General features: G+C 38.5%; 1 protein-coding gene across 19 annotated transcripts in view; it reads right to left on the bottom strand.

Moving 5' to 3' along the window:
- Nucleotides 1-262: 262 nt before the first annotated feature.
- Nucleotides 263-14,605, bottom strand: part of anks1b (ankyrin repeat and sterile alpha motif domain containing 1B) — a 1,303,035-nt gene continuing 1,288,692 nt past the window's right edge. For 14 of the 19 annotated variants that reach the window (XM_072471544.1, XM_072471547.1, XM_072471553.1 and 11 more), the window contains 4 exons: nucleotides 13,617-13,787; nucleotides 6,578-6,694; nucleotides 4,400-4,489; nucleotides 263-2,997 (listed from right to left, as the gene is read on the bottom strand). In XM_072471544.1, coding sequence (XP_072327645.1) covers nucleotides 4,433-4,489; nucleotides 6,578-6,694; nucleotides 13,617-13,787 — 345 coding nt within the window. In that variant the 3' untranslated portion in view covers nucleotides 263-2,997; nucleotides 4,400-4,432. The remainder of the gene's footprint in view (nucleotides 2,998-4,399; nucleotides 4,490-6,577; nucleotides 6,695-13,616; nucleotides 13,788-14,605) is intronic. The other 5 variants (XM_072471562.1, XM_072471563.1, XR_011934063.1 and 2 more) reach the window with 4 other exon arrangements.

The following is a 14,605-nucleotide window of genomic DNA, read 5'->3' as shown; positions in this document are numbered from 1 at the left end:
GTGCCTGACTGTGTTTATGTCTCCAGTGTTTAATAATGACTTCCATTAGAGGGCTAAGTGAATTGAATTTCCACCCATTTTAATATATTTCTTGTATGAATAAGAGGATTTTCATCCCTTCAATTAAAGATATTAAAAATTGAGCAAAACATAAATTTCTTAAGCAACAAATGTGGCCTTAAATTCGACTTAAATGTGAATTATTGCTAAACTCAAAATGGGTGTAAATAAGTACACGTTTCATAAGACAGAAAAGCAAGGGTAATATTTCATACTTTTGTTTAATAAAGCATTTGTTACAGTTGCCTTCAGGGAATCATTACATAATTATCGAATCAAGAATTGAAATATCGTCAAGACAGGTTGGTGGTGTGGTGTCTTTACTGATCCAGCACGCGCCCAATCGGACTGAACTAATCATCCCTAAAGGCTAATTGGTAAAGGAAGCCTCTGGTATCTGGTGGACTTAAAACTGGGAACCAATTGAGCTTTAAATTCAGACACCATCATTTGTATACTTTGTAACTGTAAATAATTCAACAAGTACATCCGGATGTAAACTAGCGGAACTGGATCCGATAATTGGGAGAAAGCGATTCTGACCGAACCGACAATCAGATCGAAAAACAGACTTTGGCTTTTAATGCGCAGGAAGTGATAACTTCATAAAGGCAGTGAAACAAATTGTAAAGCCTTCATATGTTTATACATCCTGTTTATTTAATGTGCTTTTGCAGGATATAAATAATGACAAAATTACAAAATCTGTAACTGGAAGCCCAAGCATATGTACAATTATTAGTTGCAGCGAGGCCACTATTTTATCCCCATACATTTTCATTTTGGTACCATGTTTACAGTGGGTTTTATTTTTAAACTGTCAAATTACTACATACATGTATCAACAGTGAATAGGCAAAAATATGTACAAGGAAACCGCATTGTTCAAGTACTGTAATACTGTATTAAAAGATTAACACTGAATTGAACTAAAATTCAGTCCAACCATACAATATACATTTGATTATCAATTACAACCCAAGCTCTAATTAGTCATCCCTTAACTTATATTTGGGTGACCTTTATCAGTAAGCCCAGCTTAGTTTCTATATCATATAAAAATAATGTAACATTGAAACAACTTAAGACCATAATTACACAAGTTCAATAAGGATTCTAAAATAAACATTAAATTGATTCACAATGTTTTTGTTTTCCAAAGAGATGATGCCATTAGTTATCATCTTTTTTTTTTACAATGCTGCCTGGTCACACCAAAGTTAAATTCGAGCTCAACATGGTTTCAATAGGCAATGCAGCATCGCCGGATTATATGCTGCTGCATCTTCAATTTTTTTTTTTGCAAACAAATGAGAAGCATGATGATTCTCAAATTCAATAAACTTTGACCGCTCCAGGTAGTAAATCAGTTGATTGTGGTTTCACAGGTTTAGTTCAAAAAACGTCGTGTGCTGTATTGTTTTGAAAGAAATCAGTCACAGATCTTAGTCTTTGCCTCATGCGGGATGATGCATCACACTGCCGAGCAAGTCACTATTCGTGAAATTTTGTGTTTTGTACTATAGAACAAAAATATATTCATTGTGCCATGTTTCATTTAAATCTGACAATCACACGTGCAGACAATATATTTTCTGAAATAGCTATTTCTTTTTCCTCATCAGAAAGGCAACCTCTTTTGCATCCATTACTGTTACTTGGAAAGCGAGCATATCCAGCACATTATATGAATATGCAGCGCGCCTCCATCTGCAATGCAATGCTGTTAGCTTGCAGACTTCAACACCTTCTGTATTGCACAAGGGACCTCACTGCGATGAGCTACATTGGAATGATGGATTTTTTTTCAACCAGTCACAGAGAAAATTATTTTTAAAAACTAGGAATTTATTTCTTTTGAGCCATCGGACAAGCTGTTTTAAAATTAGATCTTTAATCTGAACACTGTTTAGAAATTCGACTGAAAACTGGCTTCAAGTGTAAAACTCCTGATTTTTCTTTTTCTATTCCAAAACATTCTTTCACATTTTAGGAGCAGGCTGTCGTAAAAATCATTACTGCTTACGTGAAAAGTACTAAATAAAAATATTCTCAGTTGTAGTACCACGTTGCTAAAGAAAAAAAAAAACTATAAAATTATTTTCAGTGCAGATCAGTGTTTCAAACAAGGGCAAGAGCCTCCGAAGGAATTGGTCTGAGCAAATGTAGATAGGCTGTGAAATTTCCAATAAAACAATAGTGAAATTCACAACATTTGCCTAAAGCAGTTAGCAAACCACTAAAACAGTGCAGTCATTTCAAAACAAAAGCAGTTATTGAAAGTTATGAGCTTAGCCATTTTTAACAGTATCCCAAGGCTGCAATGCATAAATCGCAGCTGTTTTTTTGTTAAAAAGTGTTAGTCCAGAAGGGATTTTTTTAAAAAATGCTTAGACTTGTTATCAGCTTTTAGCAGCATTCAATTAATCAGGTGGGCAGAAGAGACTTTCAGAGTTAAGAGTCCACTGATTTCTTCTAAATCCGCGATGACCCGAAAAGGTTTTGAAGAGAAAAGTTATATCAAGACCGAGAGCAAAATCTTGAAACTGCATCAGCTACAGTCCTTTTGGTGGACTGGTTTTAAAATAAGTCTAAAGACAGTTGTCGTGTGTCAGTGTCATTCCTGTTGCTACAGTGAGAGGAATGACAAGGAAAAAGAGCAGCTTCATGCAGTGATGACAGTAACTGTGTAAAGGTCACTCAGTGAGTGCAGTTTTCCTCTCCACTGGGTCAGAGGTCACCAGAGGAGACAAAATGTGCTGCCTGAAGTGATTGTTCAAAAGAGTGCGAAGGCACAGACAAGAGGAGAATGAGACATAGCGTTTAGAATATTGTGGTCTCATACTTAGTGCTCATCGCCCTTTTTGATTCTTGCACAGGCTCCACAATCCAAGGTACATTAGGATGAGTCTTTTGTTCCAGAAGAGGTTGGTCGATCTGCAGGAAATGAGGAAAAAAAAACAATTGCATGAGCAAATGGGGAATTTCATTTACTGGACGAATAAAAATGACCAATACAAATTAATAAACACGCTCGAGTTTTACTGCCTCCACAAACCATCATGTTCAAATTTTCTTTGACATGAAGTTAGGCTACATTACATTTCAATTCTACTGAAAGAACCAGTAGTTGCACTTTAATGACAGCAAAGTACAGCAGCCCCACCACATGACTTCTTCAGCCATACGAATGTTAAACCTGGCTTCCGTACGTACTGAACATCTCAGGTGTAGCGGATGCCGGGATGGTGGGTGGGGGAGGGGCATTCCAACAATTGCAGCCTGTACACACACAGCTACATCAAAATTCAGTCATCTGAAATAAAGCTTGTTAGCTAATTAGCTTTGTGTCCACTATAAACAATTCAAATAAAGATTAAATCTAAGGTATAATCGCACCCTATTGGGAGAATATTTAATAGGTTTTGTACTGAGATGCTCTTTTAAAGCAGTTGAATTCAAAGCTAAAATTTTTACTGCACTGAGAATAACTATGAATTTTTTTTGACAGTAACACATTACAATTTGAGGGGCGTAGCAGTTGATCAGCATTCTAAATATTACTGACGTGCTTTGATTGCTAAAATCGTGATAACATGAGTTTACTCAAATTATGTTTTATGACTATTTTAATGTCTTGCATAACTGTCAGGTCTCTTTCAATTTATGGTTGAAGCTTCGCTAGCTAGGTTTGAAATGATAGTTCAAATGAATACATTGAACGTTTAGTACTAAACAGGGAGCAACAAAAATAGCCCTCAATAGCCTTTAGGTAATGTGGACTTTACGCCCATGGGAACTTGTCCAAATAAAGCAGATGACTTTTTATTTTTTTGGGTGATTCTTCAAATGATCATAGAACAAACATTAACCCTGGAAGATGCTTTTAACAAGTGTAAAATAAATAGCAAAATCTACTGGTCACAGAGCGCACAGCAGGTGCACCAACACACTGTGCCATAGAGTGGTAAATTGCAGGCTTGGGTCTGCAGGGGGGTGGGGGGAGGATACAACACGGAAGAAATAGAGGCAGTTTCACCCCAAGGCCACTTTTACACACCACCTAATGCCCCATTGCAGAGAGGCATCAGATTGCCCTGGCTGTAGGTCACCTACCCATCCACTCAGGTGGGTGAAGGGAAAATATATTTCAGACGGGGGCCAAAAGAAATAGAGAGAGACCTGGTCATGTTCCGCCCCACCACCAGCAACTCCCCCCACCCCCCAACCCCACTGCTGCACGATGCTTGGAAGTTTAGAAACGTGAATTGTTTTGTGCTCATTTTAAATTACACTATTTAGACGATTACAGCATAGGCCAGCTGCAAAAGACACGTACCTAGTGTTTTACAGAAACTGGTCTTTGATGAAATCATGTAAAAAAAGACCATTCGGTGTTGGTATCCGGCTTATTACCATTCTGCATCTCCTAGAGACGGTGCGATTAAAACTGTTAAAGGGGAAATCTCACCACAGCACAATTCATTGTTATTGTGCGCAAACAATACATCATTAAAAATACTAATAAACTATAGTGCAACTTGTACGTTAAGGCATTTTATCCATAACCCAAGTAAAACAGAAATATATCAAAGCACCTTCCATGAAGTCTGTGTGATACCAAAGTTACAGTAAATATAGCAACCAACAAAACTCTGAGGAGTCGGTAAGCTGCTCCATTGTATTTCTTTCAACTATTTACTTAACATATTTTACGATAAAACCCGTCATCTGACTCACAATTTTGTGGAGGTCTTTTTTTTAAAGATCTGAAAACCTGGAAGGTGCAACTTAAATGTTACTGCTAGGTGGGCTAAAAGATAACGTTTACACTGGTGTGACCGGACACACAGGATTCTGAAATAATATACATCAATTGAATGAGAAATTAATTGTATATTTTATGCACTAAATGTTCTGTTTATAAAGCAAGCCTATTTGCAACACAATCTGTGGTGCCCAGTTACTGGAAACATATGCTCAAGCCACTATTTTATAATAACCAGCAGAACAGCAAGTGGCAGACTTAACAAGGTTAATACTGATGGCACATTTGTCATGCTAGCTACATGGAGTTGCTTATTGCTATGTAAGAAAACATTTATTTTTATCTCAAGTGTCAAGAACTCTGGTCTGTTTGAAAATGCCCAGTTAAATTACTAATTTGCATGGCACTGTTAGTGAGCATTCTCTAAAGGAAAACAAGATTAAAGAGCTGCACATAGTCAGAAAATGTGCATATCCGAATGGACTATATTTTGGAATAATGTTATTAAGAAATTTAATGCCACCATTTAGCTCTAAACAATACAGCAGCTCAAAATTCCACAAGAAACCAGGTTGGAATTGCATGGTCTATACAGAACTCTTTACCCAACTATATTTTCTGGTGTGTCAAACAGCACATTTTCTTCCTCAAAGTAGGTGCTGTCTCATTACTGATTATTGATGTTAATGCCATTGGCTTCAGACCACCAGATCGTTCATTTTGGATTCTATATAATGTGAGAATGCTGGGTGTTCTGAAGGTAACCAAGATGCTACGGAAGTAATATCACAATAACAAGCCATAGTTTCACATGCTTCCACACTGCACTCTGTTCAGCAAATTAGCTTTTTAAAATATATATGTATATATAGAAAGGTCAGTTTGAAATGTTAACAATGAATTCAAAGTTTATAGGTGTTAAGATTGAACAATGAACACAGCGTTGTCTAGGCTAAAATTCGACGTGCACCCGAGAGGGCTTCAGCTGTCATATCTGTTTTCCATTCTTTATAAAGGTTGTTGAAAAACAGAATATTGAAGTTGTGTTGTCATTATGGAGATGCTGGAATAATGCTTCGTTCATGAATAATTAAATGCGCATCAGAGAACCTATGAAGTAAGGTAGCTTTTAATTTGGGCTCATATCTCGCTAGTATTTATAACAATACATGAATTTAAACTAAGCTTGCTTGGAGCAGAAGCAGAAATATACATGCTGAACTGTGCCAAAATTCCATAAGGAAAAATGGGCACCAGCAGCTGCACAAGTATAGTATGAAGTATATTAATTCATGTAGTTACCTTATCCAGATCATTAAAAAAATAAAATGCATTGGTCTCCTTGTTTCTGACATATCTAGCTTCTGTTTAAATTAACCAAGTACAGAGTTATCAATAAAAATTTAGTTGTGAAATTGAGTTTAAATTAAAACTGGCAGTTTGTTGACTGAAAGGAAAACACCTGCAGTTGGGAATAGAGGGTCATATTGTTAATTGGTCTGTTCTACTTGCTAAATTTGAGTCCAATAAAACCTTGTGGTTTTTGGCTGCTCCAGTAATATGAATCGCTGCCTTTCAATCCAATTCATGTGAAACCAATCACAAAATATTTTGCCAAATGTGCTGTATTGAGGTATCATGCATCCTGAATTTTAGCCTTGCACAGTTAATAGCAGATGATGCGAGCAGAGGAAAAACTCAATTGGGGGGGGGCAGACAAGGCAATGCAGACAAAGGAAAAAACAAGACCTGAAACTTGTGCGGCAGAGAATGATGAAACTTGGAAGGAAGAGGAGGAGGAGGGTGGGGAGGCCTGTGAGGGGTGTAAATGTGATCTAAGGACCATCTGTTATTTGGCTGTTTCACCTGAAAAGAAAGTGCAAACAACAACATAGCTGTATATATGCATCATGAAAAATGCAGAGGCATTTCTAAGCAAAGGAGACACTTTCAAGTGCTGTTGTTAAAAGTATGAAAAATAGTACCCTTCCCTAAGGTTCTTCATCATCTTCATCTCTCCATCCCATGCCAAACACTGTTCACTGTCCAATGGGACACAGGTGACTAGTTTAGGCCCGGGCCCAGTGCCAGCCTGTAATTAGCTGGAAAGGGGGAAGGTGTAAGGTAGCAGCCAATTATGATTGTGCACCCCCTCACATCACAATAGAGTTTAATTTCTGTTCTATGGCTCCCTGAAGTGTACTGAAATTGAAACCTGCACAAGTGCAAGAGTGGGGCAAGCGCTCCACCACATTGCGTTTAAGGCACCAAGACACTGAGCCTTCATATTACTTGATTTGGAGTCAAGTACTTTAACTGCAGTCAAACCCACTTATGTTCCCCCTAGAAAGAACTAATAACATTGTTCCATTAAAGTTGCATTTTCACATTTGATTTGGCTAATATGGTATAAATTTAGGTCTCCAGGAAATAAGAATGCATATTTTTATTAAAGAAAATTAATGCAGGCAGATGTTTATTACTTTAAAAGGTGCTAATTTACACAAGAAGCCGAACATCAATTTATATTTAGTTCAGGAAAAAGAAATGTTAAAACCAAATTCAACTGCTGCATAAAGCCACTTCATTTGGATGTTCTTTTTATGCTGCCGTTCCTCTACAAACAGGCATTGCTCAGAAAAACACATTGGCTTACTGCACAAATGCTGGTATTCTTTCCATTGGAGTTTGTTGAGACATGCCAGTCCTGCAAGGTAGTCACCACCTTCATGTCCCCATCGGCATTGTAAAGTTCCCCATCAGTGCCATGAGGTATCTACAGTACGAAGTCTTACAACACCAGGTTAAAGTCCAACAGGTTTGTTTCGATGTCACTAGCTTTCGGAGCGCTGCTCCTTCCTCAGGTGAATGAAGAGGTCTGTCTGTCTTCAGACCTCTTCATTCACCTGAGGAAGGAGCAGCGCTCCGAAAGCTAGTGACATCGAAACAAACCTGTTGGACTTTAACCTGGTGTTGTAAGACTTCGTACTGTGCTCACCCCAGTCCAACGCTGGCATCTCCACATCATGAGGTATCTAGTTAGTGTCATAAGGTACTTCAAAGCCAAATTGCAAAATATGCTGACTTGCAACAGCGCAACTTGCTTTCCTTCCCCTGCTTTTAGGAGGTAAATATTCTACTAGAGTTTCCCCACCCTTGTTCACTGCAACTTTATTAGGAGCAACTTGGCCTGAACCACTATCTCATATTCAGTTATGGAGCAGGTTTCAAAGTGCTCAGTCCATTTAGCACACAATTTTATCCTAGCACCACTGCACAAACATTTTCCCACCTGACAATTAGTTATCATATCCTACGCCATATTTTTGGCCATTTTTGATCTCACCCACACCCTCCAGATGCTTTGAGAATAAGGATATTGTAAATATATGAAAATAAATGACACGCAAATTATCTTCTAATAGAGCAGTAACTTTGGATTACGAGACTGATGCTATGCTATCACTAGTGATACAGACATTATGTTCAATGTCTCCTATTCATACTTTCAAACTCATAATTTAGGTTCACAACACTCCAGGGTTTCTGTTACCTATCTGAAATGTGTACACAAATAGAATAATGGTATCCAACTCTCCTACTAATCTCTCTTATCTTTCTCAGTCTGTCAAATAGAACCAGGGAAACAATTTTGTCATATCCCTTCTGCAATACTGATGATACGCACTCCCTGTGGCAAATTCCCAGAAGGGGAAGATAGGCAGCCCAACACTTATCCTGTCTTCCCCACACACTGGGATAACGTGATTATTAGAAGCTGATTGGAAGATAACAGGATGAAAACAAAAACAGAAAAAAGTAAATCTCATTACAATTATTTATTTCATGCCTTTCCCCAACATCCCTCATTCTGCAACTCAACATGCATTACTCTAATTCATTTGCCAGACTGAAAATAATTGCCGAGTTAAAAGCAATGTCAGATTCCATTTTGAAAAATAGCAGGCATAACAGCTTTAATGCTCACCAGGGAAGTTCAATTTGGCACTCAAATCACTTTCCACGCATTGGAAACCAATATGCTGCCTCTGCACAGAAAGTTCAAGGGGCACATGTATCTCTTCATCCAGCCTAGAATAATGTTCCAAGATATTGGTGCATGGAAGCCTTCATCAATACCAAGCTACTAATACTAACCTTCCCTTATCAATACTAATCTTCCCTCATTAATACTAATCTTCCCTCATCAATACTAATCTTCCCTCATTAATACTAATAATAAGTCATTATTATTGTCACAAGTAGGCTTACATTAACACTGCAATGAAGTCACTGTGAAAATTCCTGAGTCGCCACGCTCCGGCGCCTGTTCAGATACAAAGAGGGAGAATTCAGAATGCCCAATTCACCTAACCGCACGTCTTTCGGGACTTGTGGGAGGAAACTGGTGCACCCAGAGGAAACCCACGGAGACACAGGGAGAACAAGCAGACGCTGCACAGACAGTGACCCAAGCAGGAATTGAACCCGGGACCATGCCGCTGTGAAGCAACAGTGCGAACCACTACGCTATCATGCAGCCTCTGCTAATCTTCCTCCACTAATACTAGTCTTTCTTTGCTAATACTAGTCTTCCTTTACTAATACTAGTCTTCCTTTACTAATACTAATCTTTCTTGTCTATCACTAACCTTATTTCGCTAATGCTAATCTTCCTTCATCAAGACTAATCTTCTTTTGCCAATGCTAATCTTTCTTCATCAATACTAGTTTTCCTTCATAAATACTAGTCTTCCTCCACTAATGCCAGTCTTCCTCCGCTAATACTAGTCTTTCTGGACTATTACTAATCTTACTTCACAAATGCTAATCTTTCCTCATTAATACTAGTCTTCCTTCATCAATACTAGTATTCCTTCATCAATAATAGTCTTCCTTCACTAATACTAACCTTTCTTCACTGATACTAATCCTCCTTCACTAATGCTAATCTTCCTACAGCAGTACTAATCTTCCATCCCTAATACTAATCTTCCTTTGCCAATATTAATCTTGTGTCAACAATACTAGTGTTTCCTCATCAATGCTAGTCTTCCTTCACTAATACTCATCTTTTTGTAAGAAGCCTCCTGTTAATCCCTGTCTGTCCCTTGTTTTTTCCTTTTAATTTCTGTTATTCTGATATTTCAATTTTTGTGCCTGGACAATTAATGGGACCTATGCCTTTAAGATGGACTTCACCTTTAATTTACGACAAGCAGGGCACTCCAGCTGGATGTGCTGTTTGGGCTGACTTGAGTGATGTCACCTCTTGATGGACTTGACTGGCGGCAAACGAGCTGTTTTATAATTGCCGGACCTTGGCTGACGTTTGATGTTGATTGGTGCTGACCATTCTGGAATATTTCTTCCTCTGTGGGACTGTGTTTTGCTTTTAGTTTTGTTTCTAACAGAAGCTGGAGGGTCACAGCTCTGATTTCTATCTCTCACCTGATGGATTATTTCTGAAGGTTCGGAGTAAAGATCTTTCTCTCTGCACAGCCAGTTTGAGCAGCAAAGTAATTCCAGTCCAGTACCAGCTGCAGGTCAGTTGTTTTAAAACCCTTTTTTAAATCTCTTGTCAGGAACTCTGTTCTTATCTCAGAAAGGCTGTTAGACATTCTGGTGGAGTTAGACACAAATAAGAATTACACAGGCCCGAGGTGTTTTTTTGGGGGTGAAGGCCCAATAAAAATTAAAGGGACTCCCAGAGGGAATCCTACAGCCTGGGAGTTCTGAATGAATGTAACTGCCAGAAGATCCTCCTTAGCAATCTAACCGTTGGTTTCACTCGCTCTGCATCCTGGAAGTATGGCCTACTGGCGCATCTTCCATTTCATATTTTAATTTCTATTATTTTTATCCCTCCCCCTCCCTGTGTGTGTCTGTTTTATGTGTGCGTTGGGTAGAGGGTGGGACGGTAAAAGGGGGCAGGCAGGAGTAGTAGATTAGCTGTCCATTATTCCATTCTAAGTATTGCATGTCTTATCTCTATTTTTGTTATAAATAAATGGTTGCTGTGTTTCGCTTTCTAATCTGGTGCCTGTTTGGAACAGTCAAGGGCCAAAGATCTCAGAAACTTTATACAAATTATTGGTTAATTCATTTGTGTTGGGACTCCGGGATCTGTGCGGCTGGAATTGATTGTGCACTAACCCAGGGTGTCATAACACTTCACTAATTCTAATCTTCCTTCACTAATAGTAATCTTCCTTTACTAATGCTAACCTTCGTTCATCAATATTAGTCTTCCTTCAGTAATACTAGTCTTCCTTCATCAATACTCTTCTTCCCTCATTAATACTAATCTTCTTTCGCCAATATGAATCTTTCATCAATACTAGTCTTCCTTCAAAACTCTTCAGAATAGCTCATGTTTATCAGTAGAATACATCATTTTGTGTGTTCATGGCTGATGTTGGTGGCGTTATTCAATTTAGGATCAGAGTATTTAGAACACTGTTAGCCGCCTTTAGCATCAGTTGCTCGCAGGCGAGTGCCTTACTGAGGCACTTTATCAGTGCTAATAAAATACATAGCTAATTTCAATGGAATAATGCCAAGTTATCATACTGAGAATTTATAGGAGAGCAGCAACTCTCTGGCTGCAGCATGTGGGTGCTATTAATAGCCAAGAGAGCTGTGAATGAGGCCAGGACAGTCAATTCGCAAGCGAAATGCAAGAATGATTCTCTCATTAATCATCCATTTCCTGAGCTGCCCAAATACATCGACTGAGCAAGTGATTTGGAAAGGGCCCATGAACCCAGGACTATTAAAAGAAATTATTGTTCATACAAGAAGTGACAGAGCCAAGAGAGTGGGATAGCAACAAAAGGAGATGGAGCAGACAAAGACAGAGGTGTTAACATTAAATATACAATTGCTGGATTGAGACATATTGTTATTAGTTGTTCCTATGTGAGTGAAATCAGTACAGGTGCTATACTGCACAAAGTAGCAAACTTAATGTTTGACAATAATTCAGTATCTACTCAGTTAATCTTAAATGCTTGCATTCTCCAAATTCAGGATCATGTTTAGAGCAGGCTTCTGTTAAAATATGCCGATTTTCCTCAAACATGAGACTTTGAGAGTCCTTTTGATCTAATGTGTATCTGGCGAGAATATTGAACTGCAGATTTTATATTTTGGCTGCCGCAAATCTGTGTATCCACATCCAAGATACTTTAATACAAGTATTTGCTGTGATTTTAGTTAGTTAGCCTTCATCGGCACAATAGGTGGCAATGGTTCACCCGAAATGGTGTGACCAGTCCACCCACTAGATTGTGGGGTAGTTAAGTCAGTCTTGCCAAAGCTGTGTGCTTGGAACAGCTGAGTGAATGAATAGCTGGAGACAGGTGGTGAGTTTTTGATGCACATGGGCAATAAGACAGGGATCAGATTGCGGCTAACAAACTAAACTGTTGCGATCCATCAGAGTCTGAGAGGCCACACTGAGGCTGGTCACACTTCTGCTTCTGTGGCCCTGCCCCAGTGCATAAAAGAGCATGACAGCTGGGGCTCTGTTGTTTGGATGGGTAGAGTGAGAAAAGAGGAAGATTAACAAAACTATTAATTTACCATCTTTCTTACTTTAACCAGGGCATGGAGAGGAGGAAAGTTCCAATTCCTTCTCATTTAACAATGGGAAAGGCCAGAAAACCAAAATTAACTAAAAACAAAATGAATTAATGTCCGCACATCCTATGCATGAGGCAGCTGCGGTAAATCTGGCATTTAATAATTAGGAGTCACAGGACTTGCTTGAGGTAAAACGATGCACATTTTATGCATTCCCCTCCCCCCCCGAAGAATTCCTGCATATTTCTGGACAAAACCAGAGAGACGATTGAATTAAATCTCAGCAGATTTGTGATAGCACCTTAACATTTAATCACAAGTTCTTTTGTAACCAGTTATTAAATATATGATTAATTTTTAGTCATCATTTCGAGAGTTCTCATCTGTTAGCTGAAATCATCCAATGTGTCAAATATGTTGAGGACCAGACGACAGAATGCATTCAAGCAGAAATATGTTTGAGCTGGTGTATTTTTTCATACTGCATGAGTATTCTGTTTAGTCCGGTTTTAATTTGATCCTGGTTACCATTGCTGGACTAAGAGGTTGAGCCAATAACCTACTGCCCGGCCATCTGAACTTTCAACTTTATGACTGGGCACCAGGATGTAAGGAGAATGTCTCCATTTAATCACCATCCCAAAATGGCATCAGATACCTAGCAATGAAGTGTTAAAGTGGGCTCAATTTACTGATATTTAAGAACTTAAATAAGTGATTAGCAGAATATGTTACAAATATGCTTGAGATCGTCCCTGTTCTTCCACTGATGAACAGGAAAGGGTCGAAATCTCAAATGATTAATGATTAACATTGAGAGTCAGAAGCTGTATTTCTTGGACTCGTTATAGCTCCTTTATTGGCGACAAAGGCAAGCTTTGGCTTGCCACAGGACCCTATGGAGAAATTTCAGTCTCGATTTACCATTTGCAACAGCTTACGAGCAACACATATTGCATGTCAGATAGCAATTCATTTGTATAATTACTATTGAAAGGTCATTATTAACTTATTTCCTTCTGACTGTTTATGCATGTTAAACAATCCCACATCCAATTTACATCAGCAGACGCCTGGTCTTTAATATATGAGATCTCCGAGTAGAAATGCTCATGAGATACAACAAATTGCTTACTGCTAAAAACAAGCAGAAAAGGATCCATCTTGTTGCTATGCATCTAGCTGCTTATTAGGCTCTTACCACAGATTTCCGGATACTTGCTCGTGGCTTTGGGATGGGTTTGCCAGCTTTGCTTTCAAGGCTATCTTGCATTGTGGGTGGGCCGTGGCTCCCTTTCCTGGCTTGTAGGGCCAGCTGATAGGCCACTTCGAAAGCTTGTCCCAGTGTTAAAATGATCTCATAGGCTAAATTCTGCAGGGGAGAAAAACAAAAGCGAAAGAAAAAAATGTTGGATTTGCCAGAGTCGTTTGAAATCAACCGAAGAAGAACAACGTGAAAGGGATTGTATGCAACAACTGAAGTGGATTTTCTGACTTCAATGGGATCAGATGTAGTGAGTTCTGAAGTATGATTATTCTAATCCCTAAAGTAAGAATGATGAATGTCATGTCTGATTACATTACCCTTTTTTGATATTACTTATTAAAGCAGCAACATATTAACTTAAAAGTGGCATGTTTCATAATTAAAGTCAAGTCCAACTCATTGTAGAAAATATTTCATTAGGCAGTTTATTAATATCCCAACTTCAAATTATTTTTCTTCCTTGCATCAACTGATTTGATATCAGCAACATCAATATATAAATAAATAACTGTGAGGTGTTTGCTTTTGACAAGTTATTCATACTACCTCATGTTTACATTGCTCTCTGAGGCTATGTTGCTTAATTATGATTCAAAGGTTGTATTGTGTCAGCATTTTTTAAAAAACTGACAGATTGCTAATATCTAATGCGCTTACTGCCAACAATTTGATCTGTAATACTGTGGATCTCCATGGAAACAGCAGGATCTTTTCCACTGCAGCTGTGTTGCTGATTCTAACTGGAGATTCCTGCAGCACCGGGGTCCATTTTATAGTCATTTATGTTTGAACTACTTCCAGTGTACTACCATTAGAACGCTTGTGCAAATAGTCTCAGGAATGTCGAGTGCCCTGACTTGACCATTTGGTCACGGTCTCACTATGTTAAAATTCAAGGAATATTTACTCCCAACATTGGGAGT

Source organism: Scyliorhinus torazame, chromosome 13 (assembly GCF_047496885.1).
Source record: "Scyliorhinus torazame isolate Kashiwa2021f chromosome 13, sScyTor2.1, whole genome shotgun sequence".
In the NCBI taxonomy this organism is placed as follows: Eukaryota; Metazoa; Chordata; class Chondrichthyes; order Carcharhiniformes; family Scyliorhinidae; genus Scyliorhinus; species Scyliorhinus torazame.
The sequence above is the reverse complement of the archived record's forward strand: the minus strand, read 5'-3'. Positions and strand labels throughout refer to the sequence as shown.